At 41.6% G+C, this 18,405-nt stretch overlaps 1 protein-coding gene across 5 annotated transcripts in view; it reads right to left on the bottom strand.

Annotated features, from left to right (window-relative positions):
* RAI14 (retinoic acid induced 14) overlaps nt 1-18,405 on the bottom strand; it is an 87,337-nt gene that overhangs the window by 59,352 nt on the left and 9,580 nt on the right. For all 5 annotated transcript variants that reach the window (XM_080372126.1, XM_080372122.1, XM_080372123.1 and 2 more), the window contains one exon: nt 17,915-18,006. In XM_080372126.1, coding sequence (XP_080228252.1) covers nt 17,915-17,950 — 36 coding nt within the window. In that variant the 5' untranslated portion in view covers nt 17,951-18,006. The remainder of the gene's footprint in view (nt 1-17,914; nt 18,007-18,405) is intronic.

The raw sequence follows: 18,405 nt of genomic DNA, 5'->3' as shown, positions 1-18,405 counted from the left end.
AAAAGATCCAGCTAAGGCCCTCAAACAGACTTTGCCAGAGGAGTCCTGAAATAGAAAGAAAAACAGTAGGCTCTCTCCTCTCAAGGTCTTCCCCTACCAAGACAGCCCAGAAACAAAGAGAAAACTGAACAGAAATGCAGGGGGAGGGAAGGTTGTAACACCAGAAGTTCTATGATTTTGAGTCTACCCTTACTTTTAATCCAAAGCTGCAACAAATCACACATATGATAAGGATTAATTCAATGAAAAGCCAATTCAGCCTAGAATTACAAATATCAGAAAGACTGGCGAAGACCCTCTACTTGCTCATATGCCTGAGTTACAGTATTCAATAACCAAGGTTTTGATGTCATGTAGCAGCACTCAGTCCTAATTGCAGATTATTAGCATACCGCATGTCTCCCATGCAACCTTCAGTGTTAATTATTATAGGTGTTGGATTTCATAACCAGAGCTCCTAGTCCTCTTCAGTAGTTACTGTTCTGAAAATATTTGAGTTCTGTAAACACTGTTACAAGAGATTATTTAAGCCAGGCAGTCAGCAAAGCTGCTGAACTCCGGAAAGCCCAGTCACTGTGTTCAACAGCTACGGAAGTTACAACTGCATCTTCTGAGTAAGACAGACACCAAACATTACTAAGTTTAAGCTCATGAATGTGTACCAATACTACTAGTCACCTTATCTAGTTTTGTCATACTTCAGACATCTTGGGTTGATATCCAAGTTTGAAAGAGCACAGGATAATGTCTAATGTGACTATTTAAGGATATTTTAAGATAAGCAGTTGGTTAGTTTTGGAACTTACACTTATGTGTATGTGTTTGAAATGACTCATGAGAAGACAAGGCTATAAAAAATACACATCACACTCTGTGAAGGAATTTAGTACATTTCTGGTTTAGCCTTGCATGTTCAGTGTGGCAGCACTCTAGCAAACATTGCAGATATTTGCAAGAGTTGCTCTATTAACAAGCCAATAGATAAAACCATCACACACACCATTAGTAACAGCCACATGTGGTATGAAAAGATTTATGAACTTTTAGACTAGAAGTCAGGTGTTAGGACAGTGTTCATTAAATCTGTTCAAAGCCTCAGAAAGAGGTGACACTCCTCTATGGGGCAGGTTACTTTCTAGAGCAAGGGACTTGCCTTACCTATGAGTATCAGGAAGTCCAAGATCATGTTGTTTACAGGTCACTACACCTCCAGAGAGCAAGCTATTCCCCCTGCAGCTCTTTGAAATATTTACTTCCAATTTATCTTTACAAGGAGATGTTCCTTACCTGGATATTCAAGGTGACAAGCAAAGCCAGCATGGAGATATAAACATAGTCTTAAATATTTCAGTGAGTGTACTGTACAGAAACACTTCAGAGAAATCAAGGTTTGGTTATTCTGTTAATTGTTATGTTTTTAATAGTGCATAAGACCATGGACTTGGCAATATTTAAGCTGTTTGGTTGGGGTTATTTTTCAATCTTAGACTTGCTTCCTTTTGCAGCAGGAGACCTGAAGGGAAAAAAAAAGCTGCCTGGAATAAAAACCTAGCTAGAACAGAAAAATTAGAATTAATGGAATAAAGTGAATAAATAGGGATTGTACTGCATAAATTCAAGTTGGAATCTCCTGAAACAGTGGTAATGATTGGAAATTGCCATGAATATTCTCATCACATTGAATTATCACCATTTCTAGTGTTAATAAGACAGCACTCCCGCCACTTCTAACAGATGAGAGATGCATACAGCAAAATCTCAGTTTCCCAACACCTGGTCTGTATATAGCTGTATTTAAAATCCAGCCAGTTTTCTTCTTTAAATTGCAGGCAAAGGAACTCGGATGATGTAATTTAAGAACACACTGAAACCTCCCCCTAGTCTCAACCCAGAAATGCTCACAACAGCTGAAGCATGCAATGCGAAACAGAGCTGGTTAAAACAGGACAAGGGAATTCGTTAGGGAATAGGGGCTTCTTGGCATTCCTTTAAACCATTTCCTGTTCACCCTTGTGGAGTGTAATATAGCCCTAAGAAAATATATCTGACCTCACTTTTCAGCTGCATAAAAAAAGTTTTAAAAGGAATCTCAATATCAGATTGCACATTTATAAACCATAAAAAAGTTTATACATATTATTGCCTCTGTCTTCCCCTAAGACAAGTTGGTTTCTTATTCCTTTTCTTTATTTTAATTTAATGATAGCTTTGATTTTCCCTGGGAGACAAGGTCAACAGACTAGGGCACTTCCTGTCTACAGCAATGCCGTGTGCTTATGCAGACATGAGTCCTCTGACAAACAACTGATTTATTTCAAAGAGGAGGTCATTACAATCATGGCATATAGCAAGAGTAGATTCCTTCCTACTTGTTTTGCTTTATCACTATGGATTACTCAAACATACTTGAAAAGAAGATGCCTTTCAGCTGTGTGTGAAAACTGACAATTCATCCACAATCCCCCACACATACCAAAAACAGAGAAGGAGGCATGTTCCAGGTCAGACTGTGATCATGCATCAACAAAAACTGGGAGCAATCCTACTGAAAACAACTAAGCTATTAAAATGTGAAAGATCTGGTCCTACAAGGTCCTGAGCACTTTGTCACCAGGATCATAGGTCACTATTAGGAAAAGTCCATTAAAGGAGACCATCGTCAGGGCCATTTACAGCTTCCATATTTAAAATCACTCCTCAGTCTTACTGATGGAAGCATCCCCATAAACCTCATGGAGTCCTATCACATACATTTTGGACAAACTCAAGTGCCCTGCAAGGAAGGTTAGGAATCTCCAGCAACACCTCAGCTAACTACTCACAGACTTTAAACAGCAGGAAACTCCTGAGACAGAAGTTTACAGCAACCAGCAGACATATCAAAGTCAAAATAGTCTGAGGGGTCTCAAGCTACATAAAGCTGAGAAAGAAGTTAAACTGGGCATGGTAGAAACTGATTGTCTCTCCTTAAAGAGGATTTATGCAGCCTCCATGTTTCCACAATATTTAAGCACTGCAGAATTACTTTTCTATCCACTACAATTACCCCATATAAAGATTCTTACACACCTCTCCCTTATTTTAAAGATGTGAAAGTGGGATAACAAGCTCCTGCACAAGATCACAGAAATTTGCATTGAAAGATGAGGGACTGAGTCCTTCTTCCAATCTTCTAACCTTTCCTTTACTGCACCAGTTGAGCAGTTACTAGAAGCTTAAATCAATTTCAATGGTAATATTTACAGTATTCATTCCCCTCCCTCTAAATAAGACTGCATCAAGTTTGTTTGCAGCCACTTCAGTGCATGTACAAGCTACTTTAAAATGGTTCATTTGTTTTCTTATGTCAAAGAACATAATTTCATAATTGGCTTTGCTGTATGTACAGAGCGCCGAAACAATCCTACATTCTGAAGCTACTAAGCACAATATAAGTAATTTACAGACCAGTGAAAAAACAGAAGAACTGTTAGTGTTAGAAAGATAAATCTAAGAAAATTGAAATGTTGCTTTGAATGCAGTTATTAAACCGAGAACTATCCCAGGAGCTGGCAGAGGGGAGTGATTGCAAGATTTGCTATTGCAGAAGAGCAGGAAGAAATCTGTCATTAAGTAACGTTTATGTATAATTTCTAAAGACCAGACTTTTTTCTGTTAGTTTATAGACAGACACAACCAAATCACCATTGCAGGAAACAGGCAACTTAGCATTTCAAGAATAAATTAAAAGGTGACTCAACCTTAATCTTGAAGTATCAGGATACATTTCTGGGGGTGGGAAGGTAAGATTATAAATCTAAATTCCAGGCATGGAAACTCCCTTGTAGGGATTGGGAAAAATACACCATGGCAGAACATTTACATTCTTATGCTACCAGAAGAAAAACACTAAAAAATGCCAAGTACATTTCAGCTACATGTTAACTTACTACATTCACCTTCCTGGTCCCTGAAGAACACTTAATGTTCTTCCATTTCGTATCAGAAAATCTCAGATTTGACTTGGTGCTCTCCCTTCCACACCACCGCACAGCTACACAAAGTAGATACTAAGTTTTTCACAGGCTGAAACAGAGACCATAGTTGCTTATCTTCCCAAAACTGTGCAAAGAGTTAGTGAATGAGAAGAGCATGGAAAAAAACTTCTATGGCCACAGGATAGTCCCAAATTCCCCCGGCTAGCTTGAATTAAAAGAAAAAAAAAATAAAGCAAGTTTCATGTTTTCCACCTAATGCATAATGACTGAGAAAGCATCCACATTTAAAAATGAGAAAAATCATACCATACGTTATCCCAAAGTCCTAGTCAATGTAACAGAAACTGATGGTCATCCTTCAAGAGCTCTGAAGAAACTTCCCAGTAGCCCACACACACTGCTCATGTTTGCCACATCCCTTTGCTATATTACAATTAAGCAAGTAATATAAATATAATATAAAGGGCTTTCTCCCTCAAATGATCCTTTAAGCAAAGCAACACTACTCATAAACATTAAAAAATCCAGCCTTCATGTGACCTCATGCATCTTACCATCATCCAAGTAAAAGGAAATAGCTGAAGCACACAACAGGAATTTTTCAAGAACTTTTTGCTGTGACATTAATCTGAGCTGATGGTCCTCACAAACACATGGATAACATAACCTTCTTCCTGAGAGCACAACATGCTAAATAACCAGAACAGCAATCCAGCTGAAGCGAGACCTGGCTTGCAAACAAGGAACCCACACTACTAATAACAAAATCAAAACACCCTCAGCAACTTCAAGTTTACAAGCAAACAACATATGCATTAAGAAGTGGTATTCAGTACTGGAAAAAGTTGCCGCTCAACACAAAGCCTAGGGCAGCTTCTTGCCATACAGCACTTCACACACGCATAGTCCTGTTTGCAACACCAATTCCAACATAACTGCAAGGATGCACACCCACTGCTTGTTGTACTTACCACACTTTTGACACATCATGGGAGACAGCTGTGAGACAAATCCAGCAAAAGCAGAGAGCAACAGGCTGCTTGTACCAAGAGAAGTGGGACAGGAACATAACTAGGTGGGCAAAAAGAAATCCACAAAATTCCCACCCTTAAGTATCCTATCACTGTGCCTGTAAATGCAGTTAACACTCTCCAAAACAGCTGGAAGTTGCAGTCCTTCTGGAACAACTACATGACACATAAGCCTATGACATCCTGTTCACGTTCCCTTAGCAACAGCTAGAAGAATTAAAGAAAAGCATCCAGCTTCCTCCCCTATAAACATACAGAAATAAAGCGGTCAACACACAGCCCTGTACAACATCCTTCTCTCTAAATTGGAGAGATATGGCTGGATGGTTGCACCCAGAGAGTAGTGGTCAATGGTTCTATGTCCAGATGGAGATCAGTGATGAGTAGTGTCCCCCAGCGGTCCATACTGGGACCAGTCCTGTTTAATATTTTTATCAATGACATAGACAGTGGGAACAAGTGCAGCCTCAGCAGTTTTGCAGATGACACCAAGCCGAATGGTGCCGTTGGCACATCTAAGGGACAGGATGCCATCCAGAGGGACCTGGACACACTCAAGAAGTGGGCCCACGTGCATCTCATGAGGTTCAACAAGGCCAAGTGCAAGGTCGTGTACCTGGGTCGGGGCAACCCCCAGTATCAATACAGACTGGGGGATGAAGGGATTGAGAGCAGCTCTGCAGAAGAGGACTTGGGGGTGCTGGTGGATGAAAAGCTGGACACGAGCCAGCAGTGTGCACTCACAACCCAGAAAGCTAACTATATCCTGGGATGCATCAAAAGAAGCACCTCAAGGGACATGACTCTCCCCTCTACTCTGCTCTCATGAAACCCTGCCTGGGGTACTGTATCCAGCCCTGGAGTCCTAAGCACAGGAAAGACATGGACCTGTTGGAGTGGGTCCAGAGGAAGGCCACAAAAATGATCAAAGGGGTGGAACACCTCTTCTATAAGGACAGGTGGAGAGAGTTGAGGTTGTTTCTCCTGAAGAAGAGGCAGCTCCAGGGAGACCCTGTTGCAGCCTTTCAGTACATAAAGGGGGCTTGTAAGAAATATGGGGACAGACTGACAGACTTTTTAGTAGGGTCTCTTGCAATAGGACAAAGGGTAATGGCTTTAAACTATAAGAGGGTAGATTTAAACTAGACAGAAGGAAGAAATTTTTTACAGTGAGGGTGGTGGAGAACTGGAACAGGTTGCCCAGAGAGAGGTGGTAGGTGCCCCATCCATGGAAACATTCAGGGTGAGGTTGAACAGGGCTTGGAGCAACCTGATCTAGTTGAAGATGTCCCTGCTGATTGCAGGAGGGTTGGTCTAAATAATCTTTAAATGTCCCTTCCAACTCCAAATATTCCATGATTCTGTGACATTACAAAGACCTCTTAAGAATCAACCTCCAAATCAAGTACACATTTACAGATTAAACAGCTTCTACATCTTCACAAATGTATTCACAAATCACTGTCTTCAAACAAGTCCCCTCACTTCCCTTAAAAGGGCTATATACAGATTTATAATTTCAAACCTGATTGCATTACTACACAATATCTTTCCCCATTTTGCACATGTTGACAAGAAGCAACAACGGCAAAACAACTGAAGACATGAATCCGACAGTGTACCCTCTTCTCATCACTGACCTACCACATAGCTTTTATTAATGATTAATAAAGTGCTTGTGCATGATGCAGTTTCCTCTAATATTGAAATGCAGCCATCTGTTTGCAAGGTGTGCAATAAAATTGCTCACAAACAGCAAACTGACTAAGTTTCCATAAGCTCAGACTATTGCTTACTTCCTGGAAGATCCCTGAGTTCACGTACATAGCAAGCAGCGCGTTTCACTTTGAATTCTTGTACATCTACAAATTATAGATTGTATATATTATATATAATTATATCTGAAATACATATCAAAAAGGACAAGATCACTGAAGGGTTGCCATTGTTCCTGTTGAACAGAATCACATTGTATCATAAGCAATCATGCACCCCAAAGGAAAAAAAAAAAAAAAAAAAAAGGAAAAAAACCACGACAAAACACCCAATACACTCTAGATCCTAAAAAGGAGCCACTGTTAGATGATCTACCAATCTGAGCATTCTCAACAGCCACGTGTATTTCTATGATAGATTCATGGGAAATCCATGCCTCACTGGAGCCCTACCATGTTTCCCCGGAGCCAGCATTTGGGTTTTGGTTCTTGATTCAAAGCTCAGTCAAGCAGACTGAAATCTTTCTTCTGACTTCAAAGGGCACTGTTTCTGCCTCTGGATGAGCAGACAGATTACCCAAGTTTACAAGATTTCTAAGAGGTTTCCACCACACACAGCAAAGAAGCAAAGATGAAAGAGAAGAGGTACGCACCCACGAACAGAGCAAAATAGGCATGTCAGACATACATATGCATTGGTAACCACATTGTTTGCAAAGTTATTAAAACACCTTTGCTTCTATCATCATCATCAAGTCAACACAAGTGTTCTGGTCAGTTAACTGAGTATCTCATCTGAGACATGCACATGCAGCATATCTGGGAAGTGAGACTCCTCAGACAGCTGTAGAGCAATAAATTTAGCTTAAGTTTCAGGTTATGTTTTGCTAGTCTTATTATGTCACCTCCCAAAAACCCAAATAGTATGAAGTAGCACTACTGTTAGGTGTTGCACCAAAACAGCACTGAAAGAGGTTCTCACCTCAAGATACTTCAAAGTAAAGTACGGATCAGAACATTTAGGTTGGAAAAGACCTTCAAGATCAAGTCCCACCATTAACCCAGGACTGCCAAGTCCACCAATAAACCATGTCACTAAGCTCCCCATCTATGTGTTTTTTAAACACCTCCAAAGATGGCAATTCCACCACCTCCCTGGGCAGCCATTGCGTGGAGAAGTTTTTCCCAACACCCAACCTAAACCTCCCCGGCACAGACTGAGGCCGTCTCCTCTTGCCCTGTCACTTGTCACCTGGGAGAAGAGACCGACCCCCCTGCCTACACCCTCCTGTCAGGCAGCTGCAGGGAGCCACAAGGTGCCCCCGAGCCTCCTCCTCTCCAGGCTGACCCCCCCAGTTCCCCCAGCCGCTCCCCACCAGCCTTGTGCCCCAGCCCCGGCACCAGCCCCCTGCCCGTCTCTGGACACGCTGCAGCCCCTCTGCGTCCCCCTGGCAGTGAGGGGCCCAACCTGAACACAGGAGTCGAGGGGCGGCCTCGCCAGTGCCCAGTGCAGGGGGACAGCACTGCCCTGGCCCTGCTGGCCACGCTGTTCCTGGCACCAGCCAGGATGCTGCTGGCCTCCTTGGCCGCCTGGGCACACGGGGGGCTCATGCCCAGCCGGCTGCCGACCAGCCCCCCCAGGCCCTTTCCCCCCAGGCGGTTCCCAGCCCCCTGCCCCCAGCCCGCAGCGCTGCGGGGGCTGGTGTGACCCACGGGCAGGACCCGGCACTGAGCCTGGTTGAACCTCACACAACTGGCCTGGGCCCATCGCTCCAGCCTGCCCAGACCCCCCTGCAGAGCCTCCTGCCCTCCCGCAGATCAACGCTCCCCCCAGCTGGGGGTCACCTGTGAACTTGGTGAGGGTGCACTCAGTCCCCTCATCCAGATCATCGATTAAGATATGAAACAGAACTGGCTCCAGTACTGAGGCCCTGGGGACCCGCCAGCCAGATGTTAACTCCATTCCCCACCACTCTTCGGGCTTGGCCACCCAGCCAGCTTTTAACCCAGTGTAGAGTATACCCACACAAGCCATGAGCAGCCACTGTCTCCAGGAGAATGCTGTGGGAGACTGTCAAAGGCTTTACTAACATGAAGTCCAACACGAAGCTTTACTTACAGGAAGTTCATATAATAAGCAAAATACAGGAAAAGAAGGAGTACCTTTGGCAACACACATGTGAATACAAGCTGCAGGTCTAAGAGATGAAGCCACCCTGCAGCTGTAGTTACAAGACATTCAACCATGATGGCTTTCCTAGGCACAAAGTTAACTACTTTTAAAAGCTTAAGGCTGCAGCTACTTCTAGATAGTTTAGGTCTATAGGTAGGAAAACTAGCTCATTAAATAGCTTTTCACATGTCAGAACAACTACAGAAGTCCAGGCAGCTATACTACTGTATGGGCAAGAACATCATAGCTTTTCCTGGGGATAAGTCTCAAGGTTTTTCAGGCAGCTGAGAGCCTAGAATAAAATATCCATAATTTTTTAAAAGCTCTTTGTGTATTTCAGCATGACTGCAATCTTCCTACATGATGTCTTTCAAGATATTAATCTTTATACAGAATCACAGAATGGTCTGTTTGGATGACAGTCTAGTCTGCTCAAAGGAGGGTCAACTATACCATGTCGCTCAGAGCCTTGCCAGTCAGGTTTTGACTATTTACACAACCAAAGTACAGCCACGTATGAATGATCAAATTATTAGCCTTGCATCGATTCCCAACAAAGCAATACATTGAACAGTAATATTCCAGAAGATTATTAGAGTATGACCATCTGTTAATAAATCTTGAGCAGTTGTTCATAAAACACTTGTACCACTGAGCTACAGCATACATATAAACTGTCCCAACAGTAAGACAGACACTGTGGCATTATAGCTTTTCTCACTAGCAAAAAACTTTGTTAGCTTTCAGCCTTCTATTTGTGTTTTTTTTTCTACATAGATCTGCAGTTTTTAAACACTCCCTTAGTCACTGTAGCCAACACAAAGTGGTCAAGCCCAAACATCACCCATAGTCATCCCTTTGTCCAATAAATCTGCCTTCAACCAACAGAGAGAACCTCCTTACAGCTGTGTTGAAAAGAATAGCGCAACTCTTATACAACTACAGTAGAGGAAGGCCTTTTCATTCTCATTGCTTTGACCTGCCTGCCTCATGCAGTGCTTCAGTAACTTGACCTTTGAACAACAGGCACCTTCAATGAGGTGCTGGCAGTTTAACTGCCACGACTCTCCCTTTCCTGAAAAGAACAGCCAGTGACACCTTCATTCTCCTCTGTACTTGACTTTCACAGATTTTCAGAACATGCATGGCATGAACCTCAAGGAAATGCAAGTGTGACAAGCAAAGGAGCAGCAAAGGGCTTGACATGTCCCTAATGCTGGGCATTTGCTTGGACTTAGTAAGAACAGCTTCTTGCAGAATAGGGCTAGAAAATATTGCTGGAATAAGGCTAATAACACATCTATTTCAGCTTAACTCCTTGGAGTTTGCTGCCTCCTTGTAGCATTCATGGGCTCCCAAAATACAAGAATAGGATGAAAAAGGCTCAAATCTTCAATAAAATAAAATATATGAATGTTACAGTCTTTAGATAATGCTACAACACCTATTTACAGCAAATTGGTTTTAGGTCTTAGTAAAGACAAGGGTCTTTAAACACAAAGACTGGACCATTCATTAAATCCTCTCCTTTACATGAGTTTTAACTGACAACTATGACAGCTGGAAAGATTTTTTTTTAATCAGATTAGACACAAGTAATGCCAAAAAGGAAGAGAGGGTATGGTGTACCACAGTAAGAACACACAGACTGCTCATTTATTGTATTTTTAATTTATTTTACCTTACATTTAAATCTTAGTGAAGATAAACAAATACATGAAAAAATCACAATTGCCTTTTTCCCCACTATGCCAAACTCAGGCCTTTGAACTTTTGTGCTCTGTTTAAAGGGACACAAAAGAAATGTTTCTACACAACAAAGATTCCTTTCTGGTTACAAATATATTTCAAAATGCTAACTTTTTCCAGCTTGTATATGCCAGTTCGCCTTTCTTCTTCCTACCCACCCCACTTCATGCTGCTTAATTCTGGTATTTCATTTAGTAATGGACTGTCAACAAACTGGCTAGTTGTGGTTCTTCTGCACATCTCCACTACAATTTTGTATATTGCTGTCCATAATACTACAAGATTTAACTCCATTTAAAACAATTTTGTAAAGGGAGGGTTCCTCTTCATCTTTGCAAATGCTTTACATATATTCCTTTTAATGAGGGATCACATGAGAACGGCCAAACCAGCCCTCTTGGCATGATCAAAACACAGATGCAAAGCATTCAGTTTGCCAGGCACTGTTTAGGCTGGCAGGGCAGATCAGTGTTTGTAGCCAACCACTGACTAATCAATGTTTCCTTTCACGCAGCCTCCAATCCTTCCTCCAGCTTTAGATGGGTGAGCAAGCAAGAAGTCCAAGATAACACAGTTGACAGGCCTGGGCACGCAGCACCTGGGAACAAGAGACACCTTTCCTTTTCCCCAACCTATATTTACAGAAGAATCATTAAACCCATGTCATTCTGTGTTGGTAAGAATGTGACTCTAGGGCCAATAATAATGGGAGATATTATTCCTCACCTAATTTGGAGCACAAGCATGAGTGGAGGTAGAAGCCAAAAGGAAAGCAATGCAGGAGCTGTGTCATTGCCTTACGGCAGTGGTTCTGCAACACACACGGGTGTGGAAAGCAGAGCCCAGATGAGTGCAATGTACTACCAACAGGACAGAGAAACTACAAATGGGTGAGCAAGGTCAGCCCTGCAGGTCTGACCTCACACTCATTCATCCCCAAAGCTGCTTTTGACTTCAAACACAGTATTTAATAGCATTGCACTTGCCATGCAACTACACTGTAAGGCTGGCTGATTAGGACCGCTACTGCAACTGTCTGTGACCCACTCAATTTGTGGATGAACACTGCACGCTTAACAGACATGGGACTAGCACCAGAGGAAGGAATCGTGAATTTACAACTGACAATAACATTTTACTACAGACTGACAAAGACTGTCTGGGAACCCAACCATGACATTCTCTGCTATACTCCAACTATAATCCTGTTTTAGGAAATAACTCAAAGTAAGCCAACTCCAACCGAGATTCCTCTACCATAATTCCAAACACCACAGCACAGTTCTCATTTGACCTACTCCCTCTCCTTTCTGTCCCAACTATCTGGAGATGCTGCAGGTTGTTTCTAGAATATCTGCAAGTTACCTGGCCTCAAACACTCTGCCAAAGCTATGTACCTTCCCACCCAGAAGACAGCTGATCAGCAGCCATCCCCCAAGAGCCCAGTTACTCATTCTCACAGAGCACTTACCAAAATAGTAACTCTGACCCTACAGCTTCAACTGTCCCCCTCTCCCCTTGCCTTCAGACCTTTTATTTTTCCCTTCTGTTTTCCACCTACCCTTATCTGTCTCTGCTTGCCTTCTCCATTATATTTTCCTTCCACCACTAAAAGAGATGCTACATAACTTATGGGCTGATATTGCCCCCCTCACAGATGGCTCACAGATGGCTCAAGTGCAGCAGAATTACACTTCATCTGAATAAGGTAATCTTAGAAGTACTCTGAGCACATTCCTATTGTCAATAATGAAGAAAAGACACCAATTGATGGCAAGAGGTTCATGTTGAACTGACTGCAAACACAGCAGGTCCTGCTCTACATACCATAGCACTTGGAACATGTTTAACTTCTTCCCTGCATAAAGCATTTGAGCCTTGGCTGGGACAGCAAGCTCACTAGAGCACAGCCTTATGCTGTCCAGAACTGGAGGCACGAACCCAAGCAGCTCTGGAGCAGACAATGGGGTAGAAGCCCTTGACTCCTGTGACAGAGGGAGGCAGAAGCAGAAGCCACAGAACCTTTTCAAGAACGAGAGGAAGCTAAATCCTCCTTTCCCAAGATGAGGTGGTTAAGGACAATCCATACATTCCAGAGATCAAGTCTTTCCCTGCACACCGAATAGTAGAATCAAAAATTATTACTGAAGAACACAGTAAACCAAGGCAAAGCTACAATCATGATAATTTGTTTGAGGCTGATTTAATTCAACACCCAATAAAAGAAGGACACCTAAATAAAAGCAAGTTTCAGTAGTTCATTTTCTCAATAATTGGGTAAAGTGGTCAGACAGCATTGCTATTTATTTTTAGCCAAAGTGAACTCTAAAAGAAAGCAGCACATGTACACAGAGTGGGTAGTACAATTTTCAACAATCCCATGCTGCTTTTTTAGGTTAATTGTAGCATTCAGCGAATACAATAATTTTACAGCTGTTTAAAGCAGATCCTGCTTTATAACTTTTAAAGTTGTCCCACCCAAATTTTGTTCTTGCACACATGCAGTCCAGAGCACATGGGAGCACAGTGATTTCAGTGGAATGTATCCCAGCAATCTTTCCATTCCAGACCTCCACATAGCTTTTTATACTTTAAAAACTGTTGAATGGGAGCCTACTACTTAGAACACTGGGCATTAAAAAGAAGTGCCAAGCCTTAATTAGCATAGTGGCTAGATTAAGACTTGAGATTTTACAGTACAACATACCTAACTGCCTCATCATTTTGAGATTTATGGAACAACGACTACATCACAGGCCAAAAAGCAGAAATTTACATAAGAACTGCAAACTTTTCAACCCCCGCATGACAGTACAACAAATAGGCATTTCCAGAAATACTAGAGAAATACCAGAAGTTAGAGCTGGCAATTAGCATTGGGAAATCCCAGGCTGTCTTGGCTCTGCTTTTGACAATAGCTACTTTTTCTGCTGAACTGCACAGCCAATTTTCAATTTTAAAAGTTATTTTACTATTTTAATCATTCAAGTATTGAATATATTTGGAAAAAAATGCCAATTCTAATCTTTGTCTTATCCAATCAACAAGCTAGCAATTAGAAGAAAATTGGTCTGTTGCCAAATTGCAAGATAGGTTTTTCAACTGATCTTCAATACTCAAAGAAAACAGTCCTAAAAGTTTTCAGGTTTTGCCCAGAGATAAAAATCAGAGAATGAAAATCCAGCACCATCACAGCCTTCACACAATATGCCTTTTCTAGAGTAACAAGAACACAAAAACAAATCTACCTAAATAGATCACCTAGGTTCCTATAACATCGTAGTATCAAAGAGCTAGGGATTTAAATGTGTGTAGGTGCCTAAAAAAGTTGATAAGCATCTTGTCATAGCTTTTTACATGTTTAGACAGGCTTAGTATCTTTGCCTGTTTGAAAATCCACTCACCCCTAATGCGCCTGGTTAAGATTCGAGACGCTTTTGAAGTCAGGCCACAATAACTGGATACTACGGAAAACACTCCAATCTCAAGTATTAGTAAGAGGTCTAGTCAGATATTAGTAGCATTGTTTTTGTTTTAACAGGCTTATTTCAAACTCTGCTTTTCCAAGCAAAACCAGTGAAAATCTTCTGTCTTACTAGGTAGAGAAGCTCACTCTCCACCATATGAATAAACAACAGATAGTTTATAAACAAATTCAAGCTCTGAAGTGGTAGCTCCCAAAATTACCAAACCAGCTTTTTCAAGTGTTACATGTAATAGTCTCTTGCAACAATTCAACTCATCCTCTTAGGTTGTCAGCTTTTAGATGTTACTAACAGTAGGTTTTGAGTTTGATAATAGGGACAAAAGGCGAGGAGAAAGTGGAGAAAATACAGCTTCTCAGACATAAGAGGCTAGTCGCTTTGGCAAGACTTAAGTGCAATTTCTGTTTTGCCTACAGACTCTTGAAGTGTGCACAACCACTACTTAGCTTGCAGTCCCTGCATTTGCTCCCGCCTAGGCATACTGTTCACAGATTTCTAGTCTACAAGCCTCCTCCTGTAACTATACATGACAATTCAACAATACACATTTGTGACAGTGATAAATCTCATTCACTCTAAATACGCATGTTCACAGGCAACATTCACCTCAAGAAAAGACTTCACAGCTGTTAAGTGTGTCAAGGAAAAAAAAAATCCTCCAGTTAATGGAGTTGCCTGCACATACAGAGTGAATCAGGTGAGGTGCAAGGGAACTGAGCAGCAAAAGCATGAAGTGAGGAGGCACTCTCCCACCTAAGAGCCATGCTCCCATCTCTCAGCTGTGGACTATATTGATTTTGTTAAATATCAGAATTAGTAGGCTTATTTACTTGTGTTCTTGCAACTCCTGTGCTGGCATGCCCACCCCTGTGCTTTTAGGCCAATAATCTCAAGGTGTGATTTGACAATGCAAAGCCTTGCAACAACTGCAGAAAGGGATGCCCTGCGGCTCCTCCTACTTTCACCATTCCTCTCAGGGCCAACCCTACAGTGAGACAGAGCAGGGAGTTAACCAGCTAAAACTCACCCCACAAAAGTAATTTTCCATCACTTTATGTCCCTGAACTGGCTCACCACAGGGTCAGATATCCTCAAGACTAGAAGAGCAGAGATGAAAAAAGTGGGAGGAGGGTGCTAGATTGGTATAGTTATTGCACTGAAGCAAAACTCCACAGCAGGGATACAGAAACATATTTATGAATATCAGCCATTGTGCCCACTTTCAATACAGCTACTTCAGAACAGACTAGAGAGCTTCGATACATCAGTGAAGTTTCCTACGTGGTCTCCATTCTAGCATAGAGTTTTTTGTTATCAGCCTTACTGCAGAAGTGTCTGTGGAACTCCTGTTTCTCAGGCACACCTTGAAGACTTATTCCTACTCCTCCCTCTCTTCCTATTTTTTTATGCTAACAGTGAGACTAAAGAGAACAGTACTGTTCCTTACCCCAAGATACCTTCAGTTCTAAAAAATAACAAATTAAAGATTTAATCCAGAAAGAAACACAAAGTGGGATGAGAAAAAAGAATCCCTCCACCCCTGCTGACTTTACCCTTATCTTCAATCCAAAAGCAGTTACCGTATCTTATAAATTGAGATACAAATAAGACTAATTCCAATTAAAACCACCTCCTCTTCCGCCTCCTCACAAATTATAGCTAAGAGCAGCTTCTGGAAACTAAAAAGAAGTAAAATTTCCTTGTATCTTGCACAAAATATAGAACAGCTCCTGTTGACTGTTTTGAATTATGCCCTTCAAGTCTGGCTTCAAAACAGAGCAAACCAGACTGTCACAGATTTAGACTACTGTGCTCTTAAGAGTTGCATATCTAAATTTTAGGTTATCTGAAAAATCCTTTCTGGTCAAGTTTGTTTCAGGCCAGTAGACAGCACCAGTATCAAAACAGCAATTACTTTCAGACTCCACTTGGTTTTGGGGAAAGGCATAAGTGAGTTATCAAGGATAGATATGAAGGAATAAATGAACCAGTGCAATTTATAACAGTGGGTGGACTTGCTACAGCAAGATCTAGTTGCATCACGCATGTCATAGCCTTTGCTCTACAGCAGCAGCTCAGCCAACTAGTATAAAAGTGTGAATGAAGTCATCCTAACACACAGGCACACCTAAATTCCATAATACCAAGTATGTTCATATATTAGCCAAGGGACTGTTCTCATTACTCAAGCAGATGCCTATAAAAAATTTTACTGGTGTAGGTGAACTCAAAATAGCAATTGCTGCTACTCGTTGCAAGAGAAGCAACAATGTCTGACCACAAAATTCTAGCAGTTCAAAACTGAATGGCATATTCAGTTAGATGAGACACCAGAGAGGTGTGACGTTATTTTTATTTGTTGTGAAGTGGCACAAGACACTTGCCACTGGTTGATTCAGTCCAGTGACTAACAAAAGCCTAACACTGCTTAAGCAGTTAGAAGTGTTTCCCTCTCCTCCCAAAGGTTGGTTGACATATTTATCTTGCTTATAGAGGTAGCCTTTTTAGAAAAAGGTCTTGCTAAATTCAAGGAGTAGAGTGCTGCTAGGAAGCCAATACAGCAGCTGCGCTAAGTGCTAACACATAGCTCAAAAGACTCTCTAACCAGTAACAAGCACATCTGTAGATTACACCACCAGACCTTCTCTATCTTCTTCACAGCTGCTGAAGTGCATTACAACTTGGCTAAAGACACCACTCCAATGGTGTGCTGTAAGACCATCTCTACGTTAAAGCACAGCCTGAGGGCAGTGTGTAATTTTATTCCTGAACATCAAAACTTCTGAAGAAGGTCCATTTTCAAACTTCAGGCATCTTCACCAAATATGGCTGCTCTAGGACCCTGTGTGAATCTGGCCATGACAAACAACAATACGCCACTTCTTTCAAAGCAGCACACAAATTTAAGATGAAGGATGGAAGATTATGTAACTCTTCACAGATCATGAAGATTTGTTACAAATTCCACACAAAACCTGGAAAGACAATTAAACACAAAGTCACCAATTTCACACCTAGTCACCGCACTATCAAATAAGAATTTAACATTAGTGTGTGACAAAATGTTGGAGTGAGTAGCAGTAAAAAGACGAGAACAGGACTGGACTACAGCAGTTCTGCTCCAGTGAAAGTATGCTTACTAAACAAGCTGAAGCTTGGGTCTCTACCAACAGTACTACTACTACTAGCAAGAGGCAATATATGATGTGCAGCCTAATGTTTTTCTAAATGCAGTTCTGAAGAGTCTCCTGTAGGACCTCTATATGTATGTCTGTCACCCTCACTGCTCAAGCCTCATATCCACCTCTGCTGTCATACTAGAACTGATAAGCCACAGCTGCCCTAACTACACAGCTGGTTCCTGTATTCTTGCTGACAAAGAAACCTTGCCACAGACTGCAGCGACATTTTGTTAAGTGCTCAAACACCGAACTGATAAGAATGGTGTTATGCTTAGACAGAAATGTGATTGGGTACTAGGCTTAACCCTATACCTGGAACAAAGTTTCAACCTGGGCACCAGCACAATCTAACAGAAGTTCTGCAGACCCCACACATGTACAGGACCCAGGGGGAGCAAGGCAGTGAAATACTACTAGTTTGCATAACAGAAATTTGCACTCCAAACAGAAACAGCCTACTCCATACCATAGTCAGCTGTTGCCTTTGTGTTTGTAGAAAGGTTTTCTTCTCTGTAATTCATTAACCTACAACCTTATCAAGGTAGGAGTGAAGAACTTGTTTCCAGAATGGGAACCAGCAGTCAAACTGCAAAAATACTTACGTCACTCTTCCTGAACTTTGCTTTTAAGCTCTTCATGCTGATCACATTCAACCTTCCAAACCTTTGAGGAGCTTTTTATCCTTCTTCAATATCTAAACAAAAAAAGAAAGAAAAATAAGATTCCAACTTGATACCATTCTGTTCACTGGCAGCCAAATCTGAATTGAATTTGCATACCTGTAACACCCTTTGAGGATTTAGCCCTCAAGCTCTAAGAAAGATTAACAGCCAGCTAAGGGAAAGTTTGTTTCTCCAAACTTAAAAACAAGCCTAAGTCTGACCACAGAAAAATAGAGAAAATCTTTACCAAAAATTCAAGTGTGTATCATGTTACACTAGCTACCTCTTGGCATAATTAGATCACCAACACGTTCATACACGTAGCAACTTTCTCTGCCCACTGCCTAATTTTAACATCATCATCAGGGCAGCCATTTATAAAGTGGGAAAAGCAGAAATAAGTACGCAAAGTCATCCATTAAAACTTCACT

The sequence above is a fragment of the Falco punctatus genome (assembly GCF_963210335.1).
Source record: "Falco punctatus genome assembly, chromosome: Z".
Taxonomy (NCBI): Eukaryota; Metazoa; Chordata; class Aves; order Falconiformes; family Falconidae; genus Falco; species Falco punctatus.
This window is presented reverse-complemented; position numbering and strand designations above follow the sequence as displayed.